A 21,607-nucleotide genomic window follows, 5' to 3' on the forward strand; every position below is an offset into this window, starting at 1 on the left:
ATATAGAAACTAAAAACGAATTACTTACCATTTAATTGGACTCGGAATTATTTCAATGCATATCATAATATTTGTAAGTTATTGCTCCTATTTTACATGGGATTGGTAATCTATGTTGATGACTGTATCCATGATAAGTGGTGATGATCGTTTGATTAAATATTTTTTGTATCTATACTTGGTTTGGTTAGGTAATTAACTAAATGTAAACAAACTTCAACTGCCAGATTTGGCACATTCAAGGATTTTAAACATTTTAACTATGGTCTCTCCGGCGATGGCTAAAAATAGATTATCTTTAGGTTCTTCTGCCCTGGTAGCGAAATAATCCTCAAAAAACAAACGACAACAATGTTGTTTTTCCTCCAATATAGTTTTAATTACAACCGTCAAGGACTTGGAAGTTTTATGAAACTGGAATCCGCTTTAGCCATTGTTTGAGAATTCATAATAACGGCGGCGATACCGCGTTCCTATTTTAGAATCTGACGCCTTTAGAAAATGCTGAAAGTGCTAACAATACGTTTTGTTCTAGATAAATATGGATCTCTGATATAACGAAATATTCGGACAATCATCGTGCTTTGCACGTGTTTTGAATGTGTCACATAAAATTTCTGCTTAATGTAGATTTGTTCGAAGGAAAATGAAAAGGTTTTCCGCTTAAGTACGTTTATTGTAGAAGCCCTTGTGCCCTAAAGTAGGGAATTTAGATGTATTGTACTGTCCTACCCTATTTAAATTTAGCATGTCCTTTTATACGTAGATAAGTACATGTTAAGATAATTGCACGATTTCTATTGTATCATTATCTTTAGTCCCGCTATAAAACTGACGTATTCCGATAGCACCAAGTTCTACGATTCACTTGCAGGAAATGCCCAAAAATCGTCAAAAAATTGATATACCAAAATGCTGATATATTCAGTTTTAGTATTATCACGTCTGGTGTGGTATATGTGAATTAATAATTAAATCCGTCATTTTTTATTTGCTTTCTTTCGAAAGGGAGCATCGTACTGGAAACTACAATGTCCGCACTAGCTAGACGTTATAGTCTATACAAGATCAACGAGGTTGTGAAATGGTTCTGTAAAAGTTTTTATGACCGCGTCTTCAGCTCTTTAGAACATAATACGAATCTTAAATTCCAAAGTCAAACACAACCCAGCGATATATCAGAGCCATCAATATTGATTGCAGCTAGTCCTTCTAAAACAACACGAAATCCAAGAAGCTTTATGGACTATCAATAATTTATTACCAAATTTCACGAAAACAGTGCCGAGTTCAGTTTTCTTGGAAAAACTCGTATAGAACCGCAAAACTTCACGATTCGCGGGGAAAATGCAGCTCACAGATGTTAAATCTGACTGGGAACAACAGGATACGAGAGAATGAGTCAATAAAGTTCAATTCAATATTATTTAATCGATAATAGTTGTTATTAATAAGACGTGGTAGCATTATTTTGAACATGTGATAGCATAGCAGACGATCGCGGGTTCGAACCCGAGCTGGCGCTTCAGCTTCTTGAAAAAATATGTGAAATTACATTTGAAATTTACCACGAGCTTTACGGTAAAGGAATAAATACAAACCTGCGGAGCAATCCAATAGTGCGTGTGAAGATCGCAATACGCACCAGGCCCGCATAGAAACTAAAGTTCGAGCCTTGTCAATCTAAGAGTCCTCTGCTTGGGGTGGGATATCTAAAGGCTACATGATAATGATGACTAAATAAGATGTGTCCACAGACAGTTCATGGGTGCTGCACAAATATATAATACTGAGAAAAAAATGCGTTTTTCACGATGACGTCTCGTTTTACTGGAAATATAAGTGGGTGTGTACAAATAAGAAGTGAAGGTTATTACGCTGTTTTAATTGCTCTTTTGATTCAGTAACATTAAAGAGATGATGGCCTGGTGAAGGTCGACGGTATGAAGTGCAGCTTAGTAAATGTGAAGAACCATGAGATGATTATCGAAATAATCAATGGTTCTAGGGAGATTATTCATAGAAAGTTGCAGGATATTCGATCGAAAACTGTGAGACGCTGCTGCCCGTCCTGTCTTGGTAACTGTGTTTAAGTGGCCATGTAATGGATGACGCAGCATGGTTAGGCCCTCCATAAGGTGTACTGATGAAGATCGTAGGATTCCGATGGATGCTGGTGGTGCAGGAAAAGTGATTGTGGCATTCTTTGAGGGAGGCCTGTGTTCATTAGTTAGTAGACGAATTTCGGCTGACATTATGATCAATGTGCCACTTGAAAAACGCAAAAGCGATCGCTATATTCCAATCATAGATCAATTGATACGAAATGCCCACTTAAAAGACGAACTTGTTTTTAGGAAAACCGGACGTTACGGTATGAACATAAGTGAAGTTCTATGATTCTTTATTGTTGTCTAACAGGAAGGAAACTGCGGGGTTTGGCATAATCAAAAGTTTAATAAAATGGTTGTTCCACTTCAACCATCCATTCAGATACCTACGTAAGACGTTTACCATGACACACCGAGTGGTTTGTTTCTATAGTGGCAAATCGCACCATTTACGGAAAAACTTGGGCCTATTGTTCGTCAGTAATTGTCATTACGTCAATTATAATCATACCCGGTTCGAAATGACTATTCAATGCAATGTTATATGCCTGAGTAGATGAGATATAAGTAATTAGTAACATAGGATTCATCCTCCTTGTGTCGTAATTTTTATTGCTGAGGGGTCGTGACTTCCATGGACCGGTTTCCGGACGATCGATCTCCATGTGACTCGGTCTTCGGCTCATCGATCGTGTCGGCTTTGTGAACGTTTATTTTTGTGTTGCTGCGGATTGATCTGTCCAATGTAAGAAAGAAAGAAAGAAATACAATGCGGAGGACTCCTTTTATCTTTCTTGGCCGCTTGCCCAGAACTTATTGTTACCAGGAGTGTAGATTCTCCTACTTTAATCTAAGCATGTGACTAAAGAAGACTTCTACGGTTCATACCGACTAGAATTTAACTCTTGGTTTTCTCGAAATTTCAATTTTTCGTGAAGGACTTAACGGAATGCCCGTTCACGACTTCCGTGGTCTCTTGGAGTAGAATACAAACGTATCTATGTGTCAGTGTTGAATTGCCTTACCTGGCTGCGATGATTGCAAGTAATGTAATGCCAAGTAACTACATCTGCTCCGTCAGTATATAGTCTATACATTTACAAGTTATTATTTGCAGAATGTAGAAAGTGGGCTATTTGCTCGATGAATACCATATTAAGATGTCGTCAATATAGATGACACATTGACCTCTCAAACAGTGAGAGTGAGAAGTTCATTAAAAGTCAGTAGGTAATAGGTACCTGCTGACAAAATATGTGCAAAAGTTGAAAATGTTAGGAACTCTTGTTTCGTTTATGAATGCGTTTAAGGAATGGGTTGCTGCCTCTTTTTTTTTAATAATTCTTTCGAGTGCTTTTAAGGTTGCAATTAAAGCACAACTAATTAAGAGATGGAAATATTGTATGTTTCTATATTATTCTTGTATATCTTATAGTAGGATTCTTAGATAAATATAGTGCGGGTGGCATGGCAACCCCCGAAGAATGTCTTTATCTGATATAATGGGATATTTTACAATACTCCTTCCTTAAATTCCGATCAGTGCGGTAGACCGTGCCGTCGCTTCGGCTCCGATGAGCAACCCGAAAGGTTGCTTTGTAGCTAGAAGCGACAATAACGAGCTAACGTTTATTCGTTATCGTACTTAAATCTCACCTTCTCGTGAAATCTCACCTTACTGAATCATTTTGTTGCTATGTTTAAAGATGAATTTTATGACGAGAAGAGGATGGTATTGAGAAGAGAAGGTCAAAACAGTAGTAAGAACTGGTATGGTAACTACTCTGACCAAACGTCAAACATAAATTTTAGATTGAATAAGAGCAGAGAAATACTTGAGGCCATAATATTCTTGTAAGACACTGGACCTTCAAATTCAAATTCAAAATCTTTATTGCTTATTTTAATCTTTATTGCATCATTTATACCTATTGCCATCCACGAAGACGCGTGATTTTGTTAAAATTAGACATTAATGACATTGTAATAAGAACTACGCCACGAGTCATCGTGAATAGACTCTATCTGGTTTCCCTAAATTCGCTGTCTCGCTCGAAAAGGATCAGTTACAAACTAAAACTTAAGTGTCAATATATTTTTTCCGATTCTGAAGGCGTTCGGTTGTAATATATATTTGGGAAACCTTCCCCCCCCCCCCTTCGTCCGCTCGCAAACACAATAACTCCAATTAACTTTTTCTACATCAATCTTAAACAGTTTGCTGGCAATGCAGGTGACAAGACGCAACTGACAGGACATTTTTTTACCAATAAACGTAAACGTGTAGCAACATAACTAGGAACACTATATTACGGTAAAAGAAACAAGTTGTAGACAAATGTGGACACTAGAAGTGCGTAGCGTACGTGTGTGAACACGCGTAAAGCTAACCTGACCTCGTTAATATAACGTGTACAAAGAAATTCCAGCCCTTTAACGTACGGCAATTTGTTACTCGTCTATTAACTCCAATTTCTTCTTTGAGCGTTGTCTTACCTCTCTGAAGTTTTAGCATGGAATGGAACTGATCGATATTACAGGGTGCTACAGGGTTGTAACATTATTATTCGTCTTTATTACTAAGGGGCCAAGCCAAGCGACACCCGCTGCGCGGCAGATAATGTCTTATGTGGTATAGGCTGTTGGAACTTTTCGAGTATCTATGTACCTGTAGCCGTATAAGGTTTTTTGAGGGAGTCTAGGGAGTGTAAAAACTTGTAATAATTGGGATGTCCCAATTTTTGACAACATATAATAAATCGAAAACCATTTGGAGAAATAGGCTTTGTGAAGCGTTTTCAGAAATCAGATTCCAAAAATGTGATAAACTGAATTAAATAAAGTAAGTTTAAGTAATGACCCTCATTTGACCCCTGACACTGCATCGTCACAAAGGCAGTGTGCTTGAATTATTGTCAAATTGTAATGCCACAGATTATGTTATGTACGACCTGAATTTTTCTAGGCAATGGAACGTGGCTGTCTCACTGTGACGTCATCCAGCGTATTTCGTAAAAAAAATTAAATACTCATCCAAATTCAAAAACAATGAAAATGGTATCTTAAAATATCCTATTCTTCCCAAAAATAAAATAAAAACTACAGGTTATTTTTTTTTGGTGCATCCCAATTCCTTTATGTCATAAAGTTTATGAACAGAGACAACGAATCTAGCGGAGCTAGCGGGGCTAAACCGATCCTTGAGTTTTTAGTAACAAATGTGATTTTTCGTGCTCAGTTGACGCTACTGCCGTTTGTTTCGGAAGCCCACCTTTAGCAATCGGTGGGATACTCGTTTATAAATCATTTGTTCCTCTCAATATTGCTTGCTTGTAGTAAATAAATGAAAACGGAGTAGTGTGAGGGAAGTAACCAACAAGATTTATAGATTGCCGAGTTCTCGAGCGTCCGTCGGACGCCAAACAAACATGAAATATCATGAACTCGTAAATTGCGAAACGAGTGCATTGGGCTGTTGTGAATCTTTCCGTTGTTTCTCGGCGTGACGAGTCTTAGTGAAGCAGGATGTTGGTACATTTTACGGGTGTCAATTTATGCTTTCGTTTTTAGGATTTCTTATTGAAAGCAAACTGTGTGTGCTAGGTATTGGTTAGTAGAGGGTATGCGTGACGTATGTCGATTTATGTGGAACCGGTAGGAGGGTGTATATAAAAGTATCTATATATAAAACATACGTGACCGTGACCGTCTTGCAAGTGTAGTCATAGAGTAGTAGTAGTACCTAGTATCGGAAGTGGTAGCGGGGTAGCATGGTAAAAGGTCCCTCCGTAAAATCAATTATTTAAAGCTAGCCGATGTGAGTTAACTTCTATCTCGCTCTGAGGCTGCGTTTCAACCAGAGATGTGCTAAGATGTGTTGCGTTCGAGGAATGTGGTTTTCATGAACCAATAAAAACGCTTCCTTTTCCTCGCCCGGTAAATGAAACACATACCTCGCAACTCGTCTTCGCACATCTCTGATGGGAACGCAGCCTTATGGGGTTGTCCATAGCGGCAGTGATTGGTGTCCGTCAGGCGAGTGGCCATGGAAGCCTAGAGGCCTCTCAAGCAGAAGATCGTTAGTTCGACTCCAGCCTAGCAATCTCCACCAGTGGGATCTATTTAGACTGGAGACGTGTCTGGCCAGCAGCTCATTTGCCCCTTATGTTAAAAATCCCTTGCAGAGGGATAGAACTTCTCGCGCTTATAAGTCTTACCTTTTAGGTCAGCATTTATCTAAATATATGTTTGTCTGTCTGCAGGTCGGTGTGTAGCGGGCAAGGCGTCGGGAGCTGGTCGCGTGTAAGCCTCAGCCAACGGAGACACAGTCATGAACGAGCTCGACAGTTTACGCCAGGAGGCGGAGACGCTGAAAAATGCTATTAGGGTAAGTATTGTTTTCACCCTATCCTATTTTCTTGACTAGTCTGCTTGCTACAGTGTCCCACTGCTGGCAAAGGCTTTTCGTCTTCACCTCCTTAACTCCCGGTCTGGCGTAATGTCAATCTCTTAAATATGTGTCTAAATTGTCCCGCCATCTTCTCGGTCTGTCTCATCGTATTAGAATGGGAGGGCATTAGAAGCTGCGATATACAGGCTGGCCCGTTTAGATCGGTCATTATGGGAAAGTCTGAAACTATAAGACATACGAAGATCTGTACTTAGGAACCATCGATTTTAGTAACAAGAAAAACTGCATTCATACATTTTTTTTTAATCATGTAAGTACTCAGTTTGGGAATCAAACCTGGTCATTTTGAAAAATAAAACCTACATTATTTCTTTTTGGATATCGGTATTGTAGGTCATAAGCAATAAATGTTACTATGAAATACGATATCTAGAATAAATAAAATGCCTTGTATTACATAATTATTTTTAATAATGTAATTTTTATTTTTCAAAACGTCCGGGTTCGATTCCTGGACTGAGTGCAAGTTTTTATGGAGTATGAATGCAGTTTTTCTTGTTACTGTTGTTTTTCGATGACACGGTTTCTAAGAGCATCATCTTCGTATGTCTTATAGTTTCAGACTTTCCCATACTGACCGATCTAAATGGGACACCCGGTATACGCGTGCCTATATGATGTCAGGGATGTATGGATGGATAGAAAAACCGTTTTTTAGGGTTCCGGAGCCAAAATGGCAAAAACGGAACCCTTAGTTTCGCCATGTCTGTCTGTCTGTCCGTCCGCGGCTTTGCTCAGAGACTATCAATGCTAGAAAGCTGTAATTTTGCACGGATATATAAGTAAACTATGCCGACAAAATAGTTCAACTAAAAATTAAAAAAAAAATTTTTTTAGGGTACCTCCCATGGACGTAAATGGGGGGTGTTTTTTTTTTTCATCCAACCCTATAGTGTGGGGTATCGTTGGATAGGTCTTTTAAAACCATTAGGGGGTTGCTAAAACGATTTTTCGATTCAGTGATTTGTTTTTAAAGTGCAAATTTTCATTAAAATCGAGCGTCCCCCCCCCCTCTAAAATCTAAACCGGTGGGTGGAAAAATTTGAAAAAAAATCAGGATGGTAGTAAGTATATCAAACTTTCAAGGAAATCTATAACGGCTAAGTTTGCTTGAGAATTATTAGTAGTTTATGAGTAAATAGCAGCCTAAGGTATAAAATATACCTAAACTTGGAAGATTCCGTATAAAATACGAAATACTTAGAAAAATATCACTTAATTTTTCCGTAATGGCTACGGAACCCTATTTTGAGCGTGTCCGACACGCTCTTGGCCGGTTTTACACACTATGAGACTGTAGTGTAGAGAAATAGTTATCCTCGTAAGTGAAAAGAATAAAGCTATTTTTTCTTAAATACGCGCCGCCGAAAACTGTAACTTTTTTGGTCGTCTTAGTTACTTGAGTCAGTTTATCTTAACTACAGTAGGTTTAGTTCAAAGTGTACCGTGGAAAATGCGTAAGTAGGTAATCCAATTAATAACGTCACGCATTTTGGGGAGGGGAGTTCCAGCCATTTTTGATTCTCATTGTAAAGTTTGGCAAGAGGGAGAGCTGTGTCTAAAAAATAATGGTTAAGTTTGTAAAGGCGTGGCCATGCAACAGGAAGTAATGCGAGATATCAAAAGGATTTATTTTATAAGGAACTGTGTAGTCTTGAATCGTCATACAGCGTTCGGTGACGTTATCGTGTTAAAAAATGGTGCGGGATATTGTAAAGAGACTCTCCGGGAGCACTCGCGCGTAAAGTTATAGCTCGATCTGATTTCTTCTTACGCAATAGGGTGCGGGTAATGTACGCCTGTAATTGTCGACCAGGAATGTACGACCTGATAATCCGTGCGCTTATGTAATTTGTATCAGTACATGACTGAATTTGCTGAACCGCCGTGGTGATTTGATGTATTGACTCAAAGAGGGTAGCAGCCTCCAACCAGAGTGTCTATTGCGTAACGTTTCTGACACTCGCGATCACAATCATTTGACAGTTTTTGTATGCGAAAACTGTCATTTGATTGCGATCGCTAGCGCCAGAAACGTTAGACAATACGGCCTCAGGCCGGCACTTTGAGCTCTTCTCGGTAATTTCGGCCATTCGCATTGTGTGCAGTATTTAAGTACAATGAGGGCTATCGTTTTTTGTCTCACTAGATGGCGCACTGTTGCGTGAGGTTTTTAAGTATGGATTTCAAAGTCTGTTATTACGGGCGTGAAAACAAAGTCTAGATTAAAATCATATTTAATACACCTTAAACCACAGTGTTGCATAGTCCCCGTTTTTGTTCGGAAAAAGGGAGGACAAAGGCTTCCGAAAGACAAAACTGTCTCAAAAGACAGATATTTATTGCCCTGGAACGCATATTTGCCATAATTAATTTCAGATATTGCAAAATATTCACAAAATTATTCTAATTCTAAATAAACCCGCGTAGCTCACCCAAAAACTATGAGATTTGACATTTCGGAGACCTCACGCTACACTAGCGCCTCTAGTGGCGAATTCATACGCGATAGCCCTCATTATCGTTCCGCTTTTGTCCGCACTAGTGACATGGTAGGCACCGCACTAGTGAATTTTATTCAATCAGTTCTTCATGTAGCTGTGTGCGTAATCACTAATCATTCACTTCAACTCTCGTGGCTGGCTCTACCTATACCTATGCGCGCAGAAAAAACGCTTGTCTGTTATTTTAGTTTTTTTTTTAATACTCGAAGTGTATATTAGGTATATAAAATCGTGCGAGTACTGCCTTTTCGCAACGTAACGTGCGGCAACCTGTTTCATTTCGCAACTTTTTATTTCGCAAACTCTTAAACTGTAAATATTTCAGGATTTATTTCAGGGCCATCGCGTAGAACCCTTTAGGTTAGGTTAGGTTAGTTTTATAAAAAACCTGAAACATTCAATATTAAATATTATTAAATATTATTACAGTTTCAGAAATATTAAATAGTAGGGAAATGAAAAGTTGCGAAATGAAACAGGTTGCCAAACGTTAGTCGCCGAAACATTAGTAAACCAAAATCGTGTATGGTGTGTTGCAGGACGCGCGGAAGGCGGCATGCGACACGTCGCTGTCGCAGGCCACGGCCAACCTGGAGCCGATCGGCCGCATCCAGATGCGCACGCGCCGCACGCTGCGCGGACACCTCGCCAAGATCTACGCGATGCACTGGGGGAGCGACTCCAGGTACTAACACTGCATTCATCAGTCTAAAATCTTGGGGGTGTCCGTAACTTACTTGAAGCGTTTAGGAGGGATAAGATAGGGTGTCCAACCGAATCTAAAACATAATTTAAACATAACAACAACACAAACAAACAACATACAGCAAACATAATTTAATTCTTCCAAGCGTAAAAACCAGAATTTATAAAAAAAGTGCATATTTAAGCGCAATAAATGTGTTTAATAACCTCGTCGAATTCAAAAGTCTGGAAGGCAATCAGTTCAGATACAAATTAAGAAACTGGGTAATACAGAAATATTTCTACAATTAAAAATATTTTTTTTAATGTGTTGGTAGGAAATTAATAATAATATTGTAAAAAAAAAGTTGTATTTAGTTGATAGAACCTTAAGTATTGATATAAATATAATACGCCCACATTGGGTAACTATTGGAACTATAATATTATGTCATCTTTTGTACACAGTTTGCCTATAAATAAATTCTATTCTATCTCATCCAATTTCACATGGATGGAAATCGAAAAGGGGTTTCAGCAAATATCACTCAAAACTACTCGTAAAATAATGATGGGTAGTTAGTTAATTTCTACTCTTGATGGCTGAATCCTATATGCGATCAACAAATTAACTAACGAATTTACATGAAAAATACATTGTATATTTCGAAAAATCTTAAGTGGGATGAACGGACGGGAGTTGGGGATCCCGTAGTGCGGAGCGACGAAGTTCGCCGCCAAACTACAAGTATACTGTTGCACGCAAGGCATCCCCGGTCGTCGGCCACTCGGAATCAGAATCGCTTTCACTACTTTTTCCGTCGAACGGTATAGCATGCGGGAAGAAAGAGATGGTGGATGCGATCGCTAGCGCCTGCGCATTAGGCAATACGTCAGGACGTTGTCTCTAGTATAAAGGAATCGTGACTAAGAGCAAATATAACTGGGTTGATTATATGACCGCTTTATATTATGGGGGAAACCCGTTACGTAATTACTTAATGAAATGCGGACTCGCATGCAACGACCATAAATTATAAATTATGATATAATGAGGCTTTTCAGAGTTCAACTGGTGAGGGCTTTGTGGTTTTTCCTTGAGTGGATTAAAATTAATAAAGTATGTTTAGATGAATTGAAATAAAATATTTTAGCTGTCAAAACGGAATCCGCCTCCCCTGTTAATTTTGCATGGCGTAATAGTGAACTGTGACGTCATTTGTTGGCCCGCTTGATTTATATTTCTTTTAAAGTTAACTAAAAATCTGATTAGCAGTTTATTTCAACATCTGTGATTTTTGAACATAAAACTACCGTGAGACTCACTCATACAAAATTTTAAATGAAATAAATTTGAATACTTAACTCATGTCTTAAATCGCTTTGTTGTGTCAGATATTGGTGCTGGTGACTTGGCTGAATCGCTCCGTGTGAACATTGATGATGATATAATCTCTTGCCCCCAGGAACCTAGTGTCTGCCTCGCAGGACGGCAAACTGATCGTGTGGGACAGCCACACAACCAACAAGGTGCACGCGATCCCGCTGCGCTCCTCGTGGGTCATGACTTGCGCGTACGCACCTTCTGGATCGTACGTCGCGTGCGGCGGGCTCGACAACATCTGCTCTATTTACAGGTAACTATTGTCCTGTGCCCCTCTGCGGTCCCTCTGACACTTATTCTGTTTAATACGAGAGCGAGAGGGACGGTACCATATGAACTTCGAGTTTCGAGTTTTGTAGTAGCCCTGCCGGAATATGACGGAGCTGTTTCGTTTTTGAGGAGGGAAATGAACATGCGGGTCATCTCATGCGAAATGTTCACGCCCTTGCGACATACAATGTTTTTCATCACATTTGCTAGTCAAATTGTATATTTGTAAAAGAAAAACTAATATTTTATCAAAAATTGCCGATACCGCTGATTGCGCTCTTGGCAATTCGCAGTATGTGCATGTCGTGCGTGTGCAGCGCGCGCACGGAGCAGCAGCACACCATGCAGTAACAAACTCATTGACCGTCCTTGGGCTTCATGGCATGAAAATTTGTACGGGCAATGACTCATTTACCGACCACGGGTTTCATGACAAGCACATTAAGGTCGAGGGTTTTATTTGGGGGGTTGCAACCAAGGTAGCCTGCATGTTACGACACTGTTTACGAGCAAGTGTGATGAAAAATAATATTATCCACAAATATCCGCCATGTACAAAACCCGTGCCTTACATGGCGTTACAGGAAAAAGCGTTAGTGTAACGTCCCTGATCACTCAGCGGCATTGTCTGCATTTGGAAGCTATAGCCATTGTCGTTATAAAGAGAAGGACCTTTTTTTCAAATCTAGAATACATCTATCTATCTATCTAATACCAATTCTTGTATAATGAGAATCTCGGAAACGGCTTCAACGACTTTGATTAGGGGTTTTCGGGGATGACAAATTGATCTAACTTGGTCTTTTTTCTGGGAAAACGCTTATTATCGAGTTTTAGCTCGTGCAAAGCTTGGTCGCCCAGGTACTATACATTAAGCGGGTCCAAGCGGTCCTCGGTAAAAAAAATACCGACATTTTTTTCGAATAACTCTTCACAAATAATTTTAAGGAAAACCTAATGGTTGGTAAGTGAACGTTTAAACTATGACTCGCTTACGAACTGGTACTTTTATGAAATTGCATGTAATCAAATGTTTCAGTTTGCATAAAAATTTTGCGAGTCATACATGAATCATGACATTGGATAGTGTTTGCTCATTACCAATTTGAGTAATGAAAATATGAGACAACATCGAGAGAGCTCGGCTTCACGGAGCTCCTATTCTGGCCCTTTGACGCAATTCTAAACTAACCTTTTGCAAATCGAACTACTATATAATTTCCAAAATGATATTCCCAATAATCCTTATGTAGTCTGTATACTTTTTAATAATTTATTGAATCGGGCGTTTCTTTACAGAGGTCCATATCAATGGATTATAAACATTTCTTTACTCACCCGCGACCTTATGATAGCTTATGTTGCGCACGAACACACATTTGTTACATAGATATAGCTATCAAAAGGTCGCGAGTGAGCAAAGCAGTTGTTTATAGTTCATTTATACCTTTTTGTCATGTTGAAATTAACCCTGCGTCTCCACCAGAGATGTGTTGGAATGCGTTGCGATAAATATGTTTGTCATGAACCAATAGAAACGCGTCATTTACCTAGAGATGCGTTGAGCGATTATAGGTAAATGAAGTGAAAATCAAAATATTTTTTATGGATTTCATTTCTATGGGTAACTTTCCTCACGACACATCCTCGCCCATCTCTGGTGGAGACGCAGCCTAAAGCTAGAACGAGACCTGGGTTCGATAAGTAAAATCAAAACCATTTGTTCCGTGTTACAGCCTGAAGACGCGTGAGGGCAATGTGCGCGTTTCCCGCGAGCTGCCGGGACACTCCGGCTACCTGTCCTGCTGTCGGTTCCTCGATGACAACCAGATCCTGACCAGCTCTGGAGACATGACCTGGTGAGACCTGCACACAATTTTATCTAATAGAACATTACTGCAGAGGCCGGGAAAGAAAGGCTTGCAGGCTGAGTATGTGTAGAGGCTTGTTATAGTGCTTTTCTCAAACATGCACTGAAAAATTCCTAGAAATCAATGTTTTGTTCGTAAGACAACTAAAATTGTACCAGACCTATACTTGGTTTGGATAGGTATTTAACTAAATGTAAACAAAACAACGTCAACTGGTGTCCTAATTATTTAAATTCCCCCATTAAACTATCTAATCATTTACATTTCTGTGTTGAAATACACTAGTCTAGTTTGTATTACAATCACAGATAAGTAAAATGTTTAAAAATCCTTGAATGAACCAAATCTGGCAGCTGAAGTTTGTTTACATTTAGTTAAATACCTATCCAAACCAAGTATAAATTACAAGTACTATGTACATAAGTGTTTATTTGTTTCTTTTTTTCAATACTAGTTTTAAAATCAGGATTGTCTTTGAAAAATAATATATACATCCGTGTTATAAAAGGAGAATACGGCAATGGCCTTATTCCCATGCAAGTCATGAACTACCCTCATCCAATTCGATTATAGTTTTTCGACTGATTGCGGATACAAGAAAAATAAAACATAGATCAATGTCAGTTGCAATATTTGAGAAACGAAAGAAACATATTAAATGCTAATAAATTCGCGCTGTTTCCTTCATTATCAGGCTTTTATAATGTTTTTTTATGTAATTTATCCAGCGCCCTCTGGGACATCGAGACCGGGCAGCAGTGCGGGCAGTTCACCGGGCACACGGGCGACGTGATGTCTCTCTCTCTCGCGCCGGACCAGCGCACGTTCGTGAGCGGCGCCTGCGACGCCTCCGCCAAGCTGTGGGACATCCGCGACTGCCAGTGCAAGCAGACCTTCCCGGGGCACGAGAGCGACATCAATGCTGTCACGGTCAGTACTCAGTACACAGTTACACACACATACAGTACCCGGCGATAAAGTTTGCACATCGGTCTTCGGAAAAAGACAATTGGCTGTTCAGGACGATTTCCGAGCACTGGCGACCGTCCATCAATCACCGTATTTTATTAAGTGACGTTTTATATCAAACTTAGTTTACGTCAAATGAATGACATGTTAACTTCGGATATCTATAGAGAGCTGTTGCAACTAGTAGAAAAAGAATAGTTACCTCTTTTTCCTAAAGATGCCATCGTACAATTTAAAGTTTTCGGGGTTTCAACAACTCTTTGTAATATATTTTCATCTAAATGCGTCCATACTCTATTGCACCTGTACAACGACTGACAAACGTCACATAAGTAGTGTGTGACAACGCTCTACGAAGCCGAAAGTAGCCGAGTTTCTTTCCAAAGGCCGATGTGCAATCTCTATGGCCAGGTACTGTACACACCATACACGCTATGGCGTGCATCGAAGGCACCAGGGTAGACAGCACTAATGCCAAGTCACCACTTCATAGTCAATTTCGCTATGATTTCTCTGGCAAAAATTTCCACACTGGTTGTTCGTGTCAAAAATGGGAAGAAGGGATAAAAATAAAAAGAAAATAGTTATGCATGTCACGAATAGTTATCTGCCGCAGCAGAGCGTGCGCAAATTACTGACACGTCTTACCGGCACTATAAAGTAAGCATCAAATACTTGTGCACGCTTTGTTATGTCAGATATTGGTGCTGGTGACTACATCTTGAGGCCAGTGGTACAGACAGATTATTATATCAGCAAGGAAGGTGTGGCGTGCAATAAATTTGCCATCCATAAAGTACGTCACACCAATTCTGCCCATTTTTAGCACATGTTATGAAACCTCCTCCCCCCACTAAATGTGTGACGTTATTTATGGATGACCCCAAATAGTTAATTGTATTGTTTCGCCCTATGGATTATCCCATGTTAATAATTGTCATTTGTTGTTATTTGTCAGTTCTTCCCGTCCGGTTTCGCGTTCGCGACGGGGTCCGACGACGCGACGTGCCGCATGTTCGACATCCGCGCCGACCAGGAGCTGGCCATGTACTCGCACGACAACATCATCTGCGGCATCACGAGCGTCGCCTTCTCCAAGTCGGGCCGGCTGCTGCTCGCCGGCTACGACGACTTCAACTGCAACGTCTGGGACTCTATGAAGAGCGAGCGCGCCGGTCAGTATCAGTACCAACACTTCTAGTGGTCAAGTGTTCTACGCGTGCTCTTCTAATGAGGGCTATCGTTTTTTGTCTCACTAGATGGCGCACTGTTGCGTGAGGTTTTTAAGTATGGCTTTCAAAGTCTGTTATTACGGGCGTGAAAACAAAGTTTAGATTAAAATCATATTTAATACACCTTAAAACCATACCATAAAAATAACGAGCATGACACAGTGTTGCATAGTCCCCGTTTTGTTCGGAAAAAAGGGAGGACAAAGGTTTACGAAAGACAGAACTGTCTCAAAACACAGACATTCATTGCCCCGGAACGCATATTTTCCATAATTAATTTCAGATATTGCAAAATATTCACAAAATTATTCTAATTTTAAATAAACCCGCGTAGCTCACCCAAAAACTATGAGATTTGACATTTCGGAGACCTCACGCTACACTAGCGCCTCTAGTGGCGAATTCATACGCGATAGCCCTCATTATATTGCGTCCAGATACCACGGTTTACGCGCGTTTCTACGCTAGGAGGGATTACCTGCCGGTTATAAGCATATTAAAATATAAAAATCAGCAGAGCAATTTTTTTCAGTAGAAGTTATAGTCATAGTCATATCTCTTTATTCCATTGACACAAATAAATTATGCACTAGAACAAGTCTTAGTGCAAAATGTTAAAAGTTATATTTGCGGTATCTCTGAAATCGAAAAATAATTGGATAGTTTTACATACATATTCTAAGTAGTACACAAGTACGTATACAGAAAGAATTTCAGTCTGAGGAATTTTTCGTAGATAAGCGATTTTCTTGTCTAGGTAAAAATACCTAACTTCTCGCAAGAAAAGTTATTGGATTATTGTATATCTATAATCTGTATTACCTATTTTCGTCATGTGGCAAGTTTCATAGGCGGGAGAATTATTCGGAAGTCTCCATACAACGAATCCCCTCGTAGACTGACTAGATCACTTTTACTATACCTTCCGCCGCCTAACTTTGCCTAAAAGTTCATTGCCACGACTAGTACCACAAAAACTATAAACGTATAATTCCAATAATTGAATAGGCACTATACCGTTAAGCGATTCGAACACAATCCGGGAGTAACGTAAAGACGTAGCATAAAAAATGTATCTCAAAAATGCGTCAAAATTGAGTATTAAGTAATGAACTTTTAGGCAGATTTATAATGGCGCGTGGTATAGCTTAGCGGTACATAGTGACAATATTGTGTCGCTGAGCGGTAGCCGTTTGCAACCTTCGCCCATTGCAACCCCCCTACAGAAGGATCTCTAAACTAACCGATCTTCGTTCTTGAACTAAAGCTTCTGTTTCCCCTGCAGGCATCCTCGCCGGCCACGACAACCGCGTGTCCTGCCTGGGAGTCACCGAGAACGGCATGGCGGTCGCCACGGGATCCTGGGACTCCTTCCTGCGCATCTGGAACTAAGCCCCCGCCCCGATCCCTCCCGACACGACCCCCAAACCCCAAACCCCCCACACCAGCCGCGAACGGCCATTTATAATTTTATATTTATCAATAAGGGGGAACCAGACCAGCCTATAAAGCCGAGGTCTCACGCACACCTGTTTTTGCTTTATTTATTTTTAGTAGTACGAGGAAGCATTTAAACTACGATAGGGAGGGTAGTTTACGTGTGAGTGGCTGTGTGTGTGTGTGTGTCTATGATTTACTGTTCACGATATACATTTATATATATGTAATGTAATTACTATCATAAAGCGTTGCATTTTCAAGCCTTGGAGACGGCACGCTGGCATACGTTACTGTAATTGGTGAGTATATGTTTGGTATACTGTTTGGGGTGAGGCTTGTGCGCGGTGCCGCTTGTGCTGCCGTCTACAGTGAGAACGGACGAATTCACTTTCCAAGTGTGCGACTAACATTTAACCCAATTCAAGTAGTCTGATTGATTTGAAATTAGGTATACTTATAATACGTATGTTGGGCGACAGGGCACAAAACGTACGGACGGTTGAACACTATCCGTCGAAAGAGGCACACACATGTTACAATTTACAAGCGGTAGTCTTTGTTTAACAGTATGCGTTAAAAAGAGACTACCGCTTGTAAATTGTAACTTGTAGCTTCGTGAAATGGGCCACAGGTGGCAGGCTTACTCGACCCCATAGTTTGTGTGTAAGATTGTAACGATAATCTTTTGTAAAAGATGCATTTATTTTGTGATGCATCTCAATTATGACCTGTTTGAATTTTACGCAGGGTATCTGTATGCGTGGAGCCTGTTTAGGGTTTAAATTAAGTATTTTTACTAGATGAGATCCTAGCTTTTGCCGCACATGTCGCATGCGGCATGCGGCAAGCCGCACGGCGCACAAGCTATCTATTTGACTTAGCTTTACCGATCGTGTCATAAAGCTTGAAGGCGAGTTTATTGTGTAAATTGTCGTTGTATTAACAAAATAAGTCCTATCCGTATTTATGTTCAACAATTATCTATCATAGTTTTATGTTCGCGTTGATTGGATCATTGTCTACAGTTTATGCATTTAATGTTAATTAGCAGAAATGCTTATAAAATCTTTATATATTTGAATAATTTGATTAACTATCGCACAACAGCGTCAGTATCGTACAAGTTCTATAAAAAACTTAAGAGAACCAAATATTATGATTAATGTATCTATGTGTAATTTATTGAATGAGAATTATTATTTGGTCACTGATTGTAATGGTTGGAGCTAATTCTAATTTATAATTTTAATATGTAATGTACCGTATGATTAAGACGACACCCGTTTTTATTGTATAAATACGCGAGATTCCTTGTAAAGATCTCTTCGGGCGGATCAAAATTTTTTTTAATTAATAATTTTTCGTTTCATTTTCTTAGTTTATTTTTGAAACTGAACATTTTCCACATTAAAAACTCGTAATCTCTATCTATCGTTGAGCTCGTTTACTTTTTTTGTGAAAACTGCACAGTTTTTTTTTTAAAACAATTCGATATTATTTTATATTTCCAAAAGCTAGACTTTATGAACATTGTAATTTACACTTTGACATAATGCAATATATTAATTTATCAATGTCACACACATTTTTTAATCTAATTTCATCACTAAGATGAGCGAAAGCGTTCGAGATTTTTCACTAAAAAAGTGGCGTTAACTGTAAATGCTTAAATGTCTTGTAACCACATGATAGGAAACCTAACATTGTTACATTACCGTTTTAAAAGTTAAATACTTTGTAAGATGGTAAAGGGATCATACCCATAGAATATTTACCTGGCGGTTACAATGTATTAGGCGAATGGAACGTTTTTTTTTTATAAATTATTCCATTTTAATAAATACGATATCTTCGAGACAGTTTTGTAATGACTAGGCCACTAATACTATTACTTGATATCATAAGTGCTAATAAATATTAAGCGCATCGGTATGAACTTAACACGTGCGAATAAATATATTTAAAGTCACCAGGTTTATTAAATCAAAAGCTCCCGTCTATACTTACCTTTTTAATGGTTAGTTCCCGATTTGTCGTGTTCTTATTTGCTTGGATTGTTTGATCGTCGAATTCTTGCTTCGTGGTTTTTTTTATCTAACCTTCGAATGAAACTATTCGACTGTCATAGCTTCGGTTATGCATTATTAATTGGTATTTTTTTTAAAGTAATAATGTGTAGCATCAAGAATCCGGCAAAGGAAGAATCCTTCGAAAGAAATTCTCGGCGAAACGATTATTCGACAAATCGTTTTTTTTTTTAATACGAGGACTGATTCTTAAATATCCCACGCACGCGATCCAAATGAATCTTGCACCGTCATTCACAAAAAAAAAATAGTAATTAGACCATCTTTTCTACGCTCAGTTACCATTCGACGTGCAAGAGTTGGCGTCCTAACACCTCGCGGGGCGACCCGTCGGTTCATTGACTAGGATAAGCTAGCTTTAGGGTATTTAAATAAGGTACAAGCATTTGTAACTGGAAACATTCTGTTGCTAATCGCAGTCGGTGTAATTTTTAATTTGGTAAGTAAACATTTTTGCGTTGCAGTATTTGTTCGTTTTTTAAGCACAAATATAACGTGGGCTTCTTTTATTTACCTGACGATCGCTGTTCGGTTATAAAATAAGCCTTTTTTGTCCTAGATAGGTTATAATATAAAGTTAGATGTTCGTACGGCGCTGGGAAGCTACCGGTTTGAAAGATTATAGGGGGTGGATATATCAATATTGCTCCGTTGTTTGTTGCATGTTTGATCGTGTTAGATTCAGTCGTATGTTCGAGATACGCTTCCTAAAAAGGGGGAAGTTGGTTGGTACCAACCGCGCGATTTCGTGAATTGTAAAGAAACTGAGAAAATTTCTTTATTTTCAGGACTATGCTCAAATATATAGAGGTTTAAGTTCAGCACAGGCTTCAGCGCGTATTGGTATATCCAGTAAGGCCCATGTTAGGTTAACTCTGAGACAAAAGATGAATGCGACGTTGTGGCATATCAAGCAATTTGCTCCGACGTTTTTATATACATCATACTAATTTTATACGAGCACAATTTTTCGATTGCTTATATTTAAACTTGTCTATTCCCCCTTTTGTTTTGAGCAAATTGATTAATCTAAACATGAGCATGCATCTGTTGTCTGTGGTGTGCACACGCGATTTTATTTGTCCAATGAGAATTGGTCTGACATATTGATTTTTTCCAGAACTCGCGCTGGCTAAAGGGACGTTAGCATACAGCCAAAACCGTTGGACAGATAAACAAACATGGAGTTAACTCTGGTATGCTCGATCTACGCCCTAGTTTTAAGACTTTTTTAAAAGTTATAAATTGTTTTCTACTGTAACGGCTTCTTTTCCGATCGATGTACGATAAAGTTAAATATAACATAGCATTATAAATATATGTATATTTACTATTAATGGCTAGTTTGAAGGCTCCCGTTTGTTTTCTATTCAGACCAATTTTTCTCACTTTTACATCGTATTATTGGAATGGACTGCCATATTTAACCTTACTGTTAATAATATTGTATCTACGAGGGACGAACGTGTAGCTTTTACGGTAGAAATGAAATGGACTATCAAATAAGCTTGAGACAGGACCTCATAGTCATCACCAGGCCCTTTGCTACGAAGTGCAAAATTACTTCATATCTTGCTGTCCCGCTGACGCTTGTATTATAATACGAGAGTGAGAGGGACGGTACGATACGAACTTCGATTTTCGAATTTCGTAGTATGTATGTTCTCTGTCAACCTAACTGCAAACGCAGTGTTTTAGATAATAGCGTTCGTATCTTTCACACACCCATGATTAAAAAGAGATGAATGCTTTTACGCGCGAAATGATACGCGAGCGCTAAAGTCAACCTTTCTAGAGTCGATTTTCCAGAACATTCTAATATTGATGAACTTTTGAGGTGAAATGAACCCGAGTCTAACGGCCAGATTTACGATACTGGGTCATTTTAAAAATGAAATATTTCCGAAGCTTCCTCGGTCTATAAAATAATAAGGAAAATAATCCCAGAACTGTTTCTCCTTTGACACTTGAAAAGGATTTGTATAAGTTATGTTTTATTTGCTAGTCCTCTTCTTTGATATGTTAAAATAATTATTCTTAGTGGTGTAATACTAATTATAATGTATTGTGTAAAATATTTTTTTTTAGTTATTATATCAATAAATTAAAATTTGTTTATTTTATGATTTGTTTTATTGGTGCACCTTCGATCCTGAATATTCCTTTAGTGCCTGGTGATTTATGTTAATATTAGTATCACTCATTGTAATAAACATTTTGGTAGCTCGAAAATAGTAAACATTTTGATAACTCGAAAACAGTAAACATTTTGATAACTCGAAAAATATGTAGGTAGCTAAGATTAAGCGGAGGAAATAATAATGGAGAAAAGGGTCATAGATGGACAACAAAGTATAAGGGTTCCGTTTTTGCCAATTAAATTACGGAGGTTTGTTGATTGAGTTGTCAAATAAGTGACGTCATTACTAGATATATCCATACAAATCTATAGTAATAAGGTAGTTGGGTAGTTTTCTGGGTAAAAAAAGAACATTTTATTTAGTTAGTAGAAAACATTGGACTGATGAATTTATATCTGCCATTGTTGGACAAATACCTTTCTCATTTCATTAGCCTAATAACA

General features: G+C 38.8%; 1 protein-coding gene across 2 annotated transcripts in view; it reads left to right on the forward strand.

Annotated features, from left to right (window-relative positions):
- Gbeta13F (guanine nucleotide-binding protein subunit beta-1) overlaps nt 1-21,146 on the forward strand; it is a 64,959-nt gene extending 43,813 nt beyond the window's left edge. For both annotated transcript variants that reach the window (XM_074102619.1, XM_074102620.1), the window contains exons 2-8: nt 6,374-6,498; nt 9,626-9,771; nt 11,237-11,407; nt 13,161-13,283; nt 14,024-14,225; nt 15,223-15,439; nt 16,782-21,146. In XM_074102619.1, the coding sequence (XP_073958720.1) occupies nt 6,442-6,498; nt 9,626-9,771; nt 11,237-11,407; nt 13,161-13,283; nt 14,024-14,225; nt 15,223-15,439; nt 16,782-16,888 (1,023 nt within the window). In that variant the 5' untranslated portion in view covers nt 6,374-6,441 and the 3' untranslated portion in view covers nt 16,889-21,146. The remainder of the gene's footprint in view (nt 1-6,373; nt 6,499-9,625; nt 9,772-11,236; nt 11,408-13,160; nt 13,284-14,023; nt 14,226-15,222; nt 15,440-16,781) is intronic.
- Nucleotides 21,147-21,607: the final 461 nt, after the last annotated feature.

Source organism: Choristoneura fumiferana, chromosome 19 (assembly GCF_025370935.1).
Source record: "Choristoneura fumiferana chromosome 19, NRCan_CFum_1, whole genome shotgun sequence".
In the NCBI taxonomy this organism is placed as follows: domain Eukaryota; kingdom Metazoa; phylum Arthropoda; class Insecta; order Lepidoptera; family Tortricidae; genus Choristoneura; species Choristoneura fumiferana.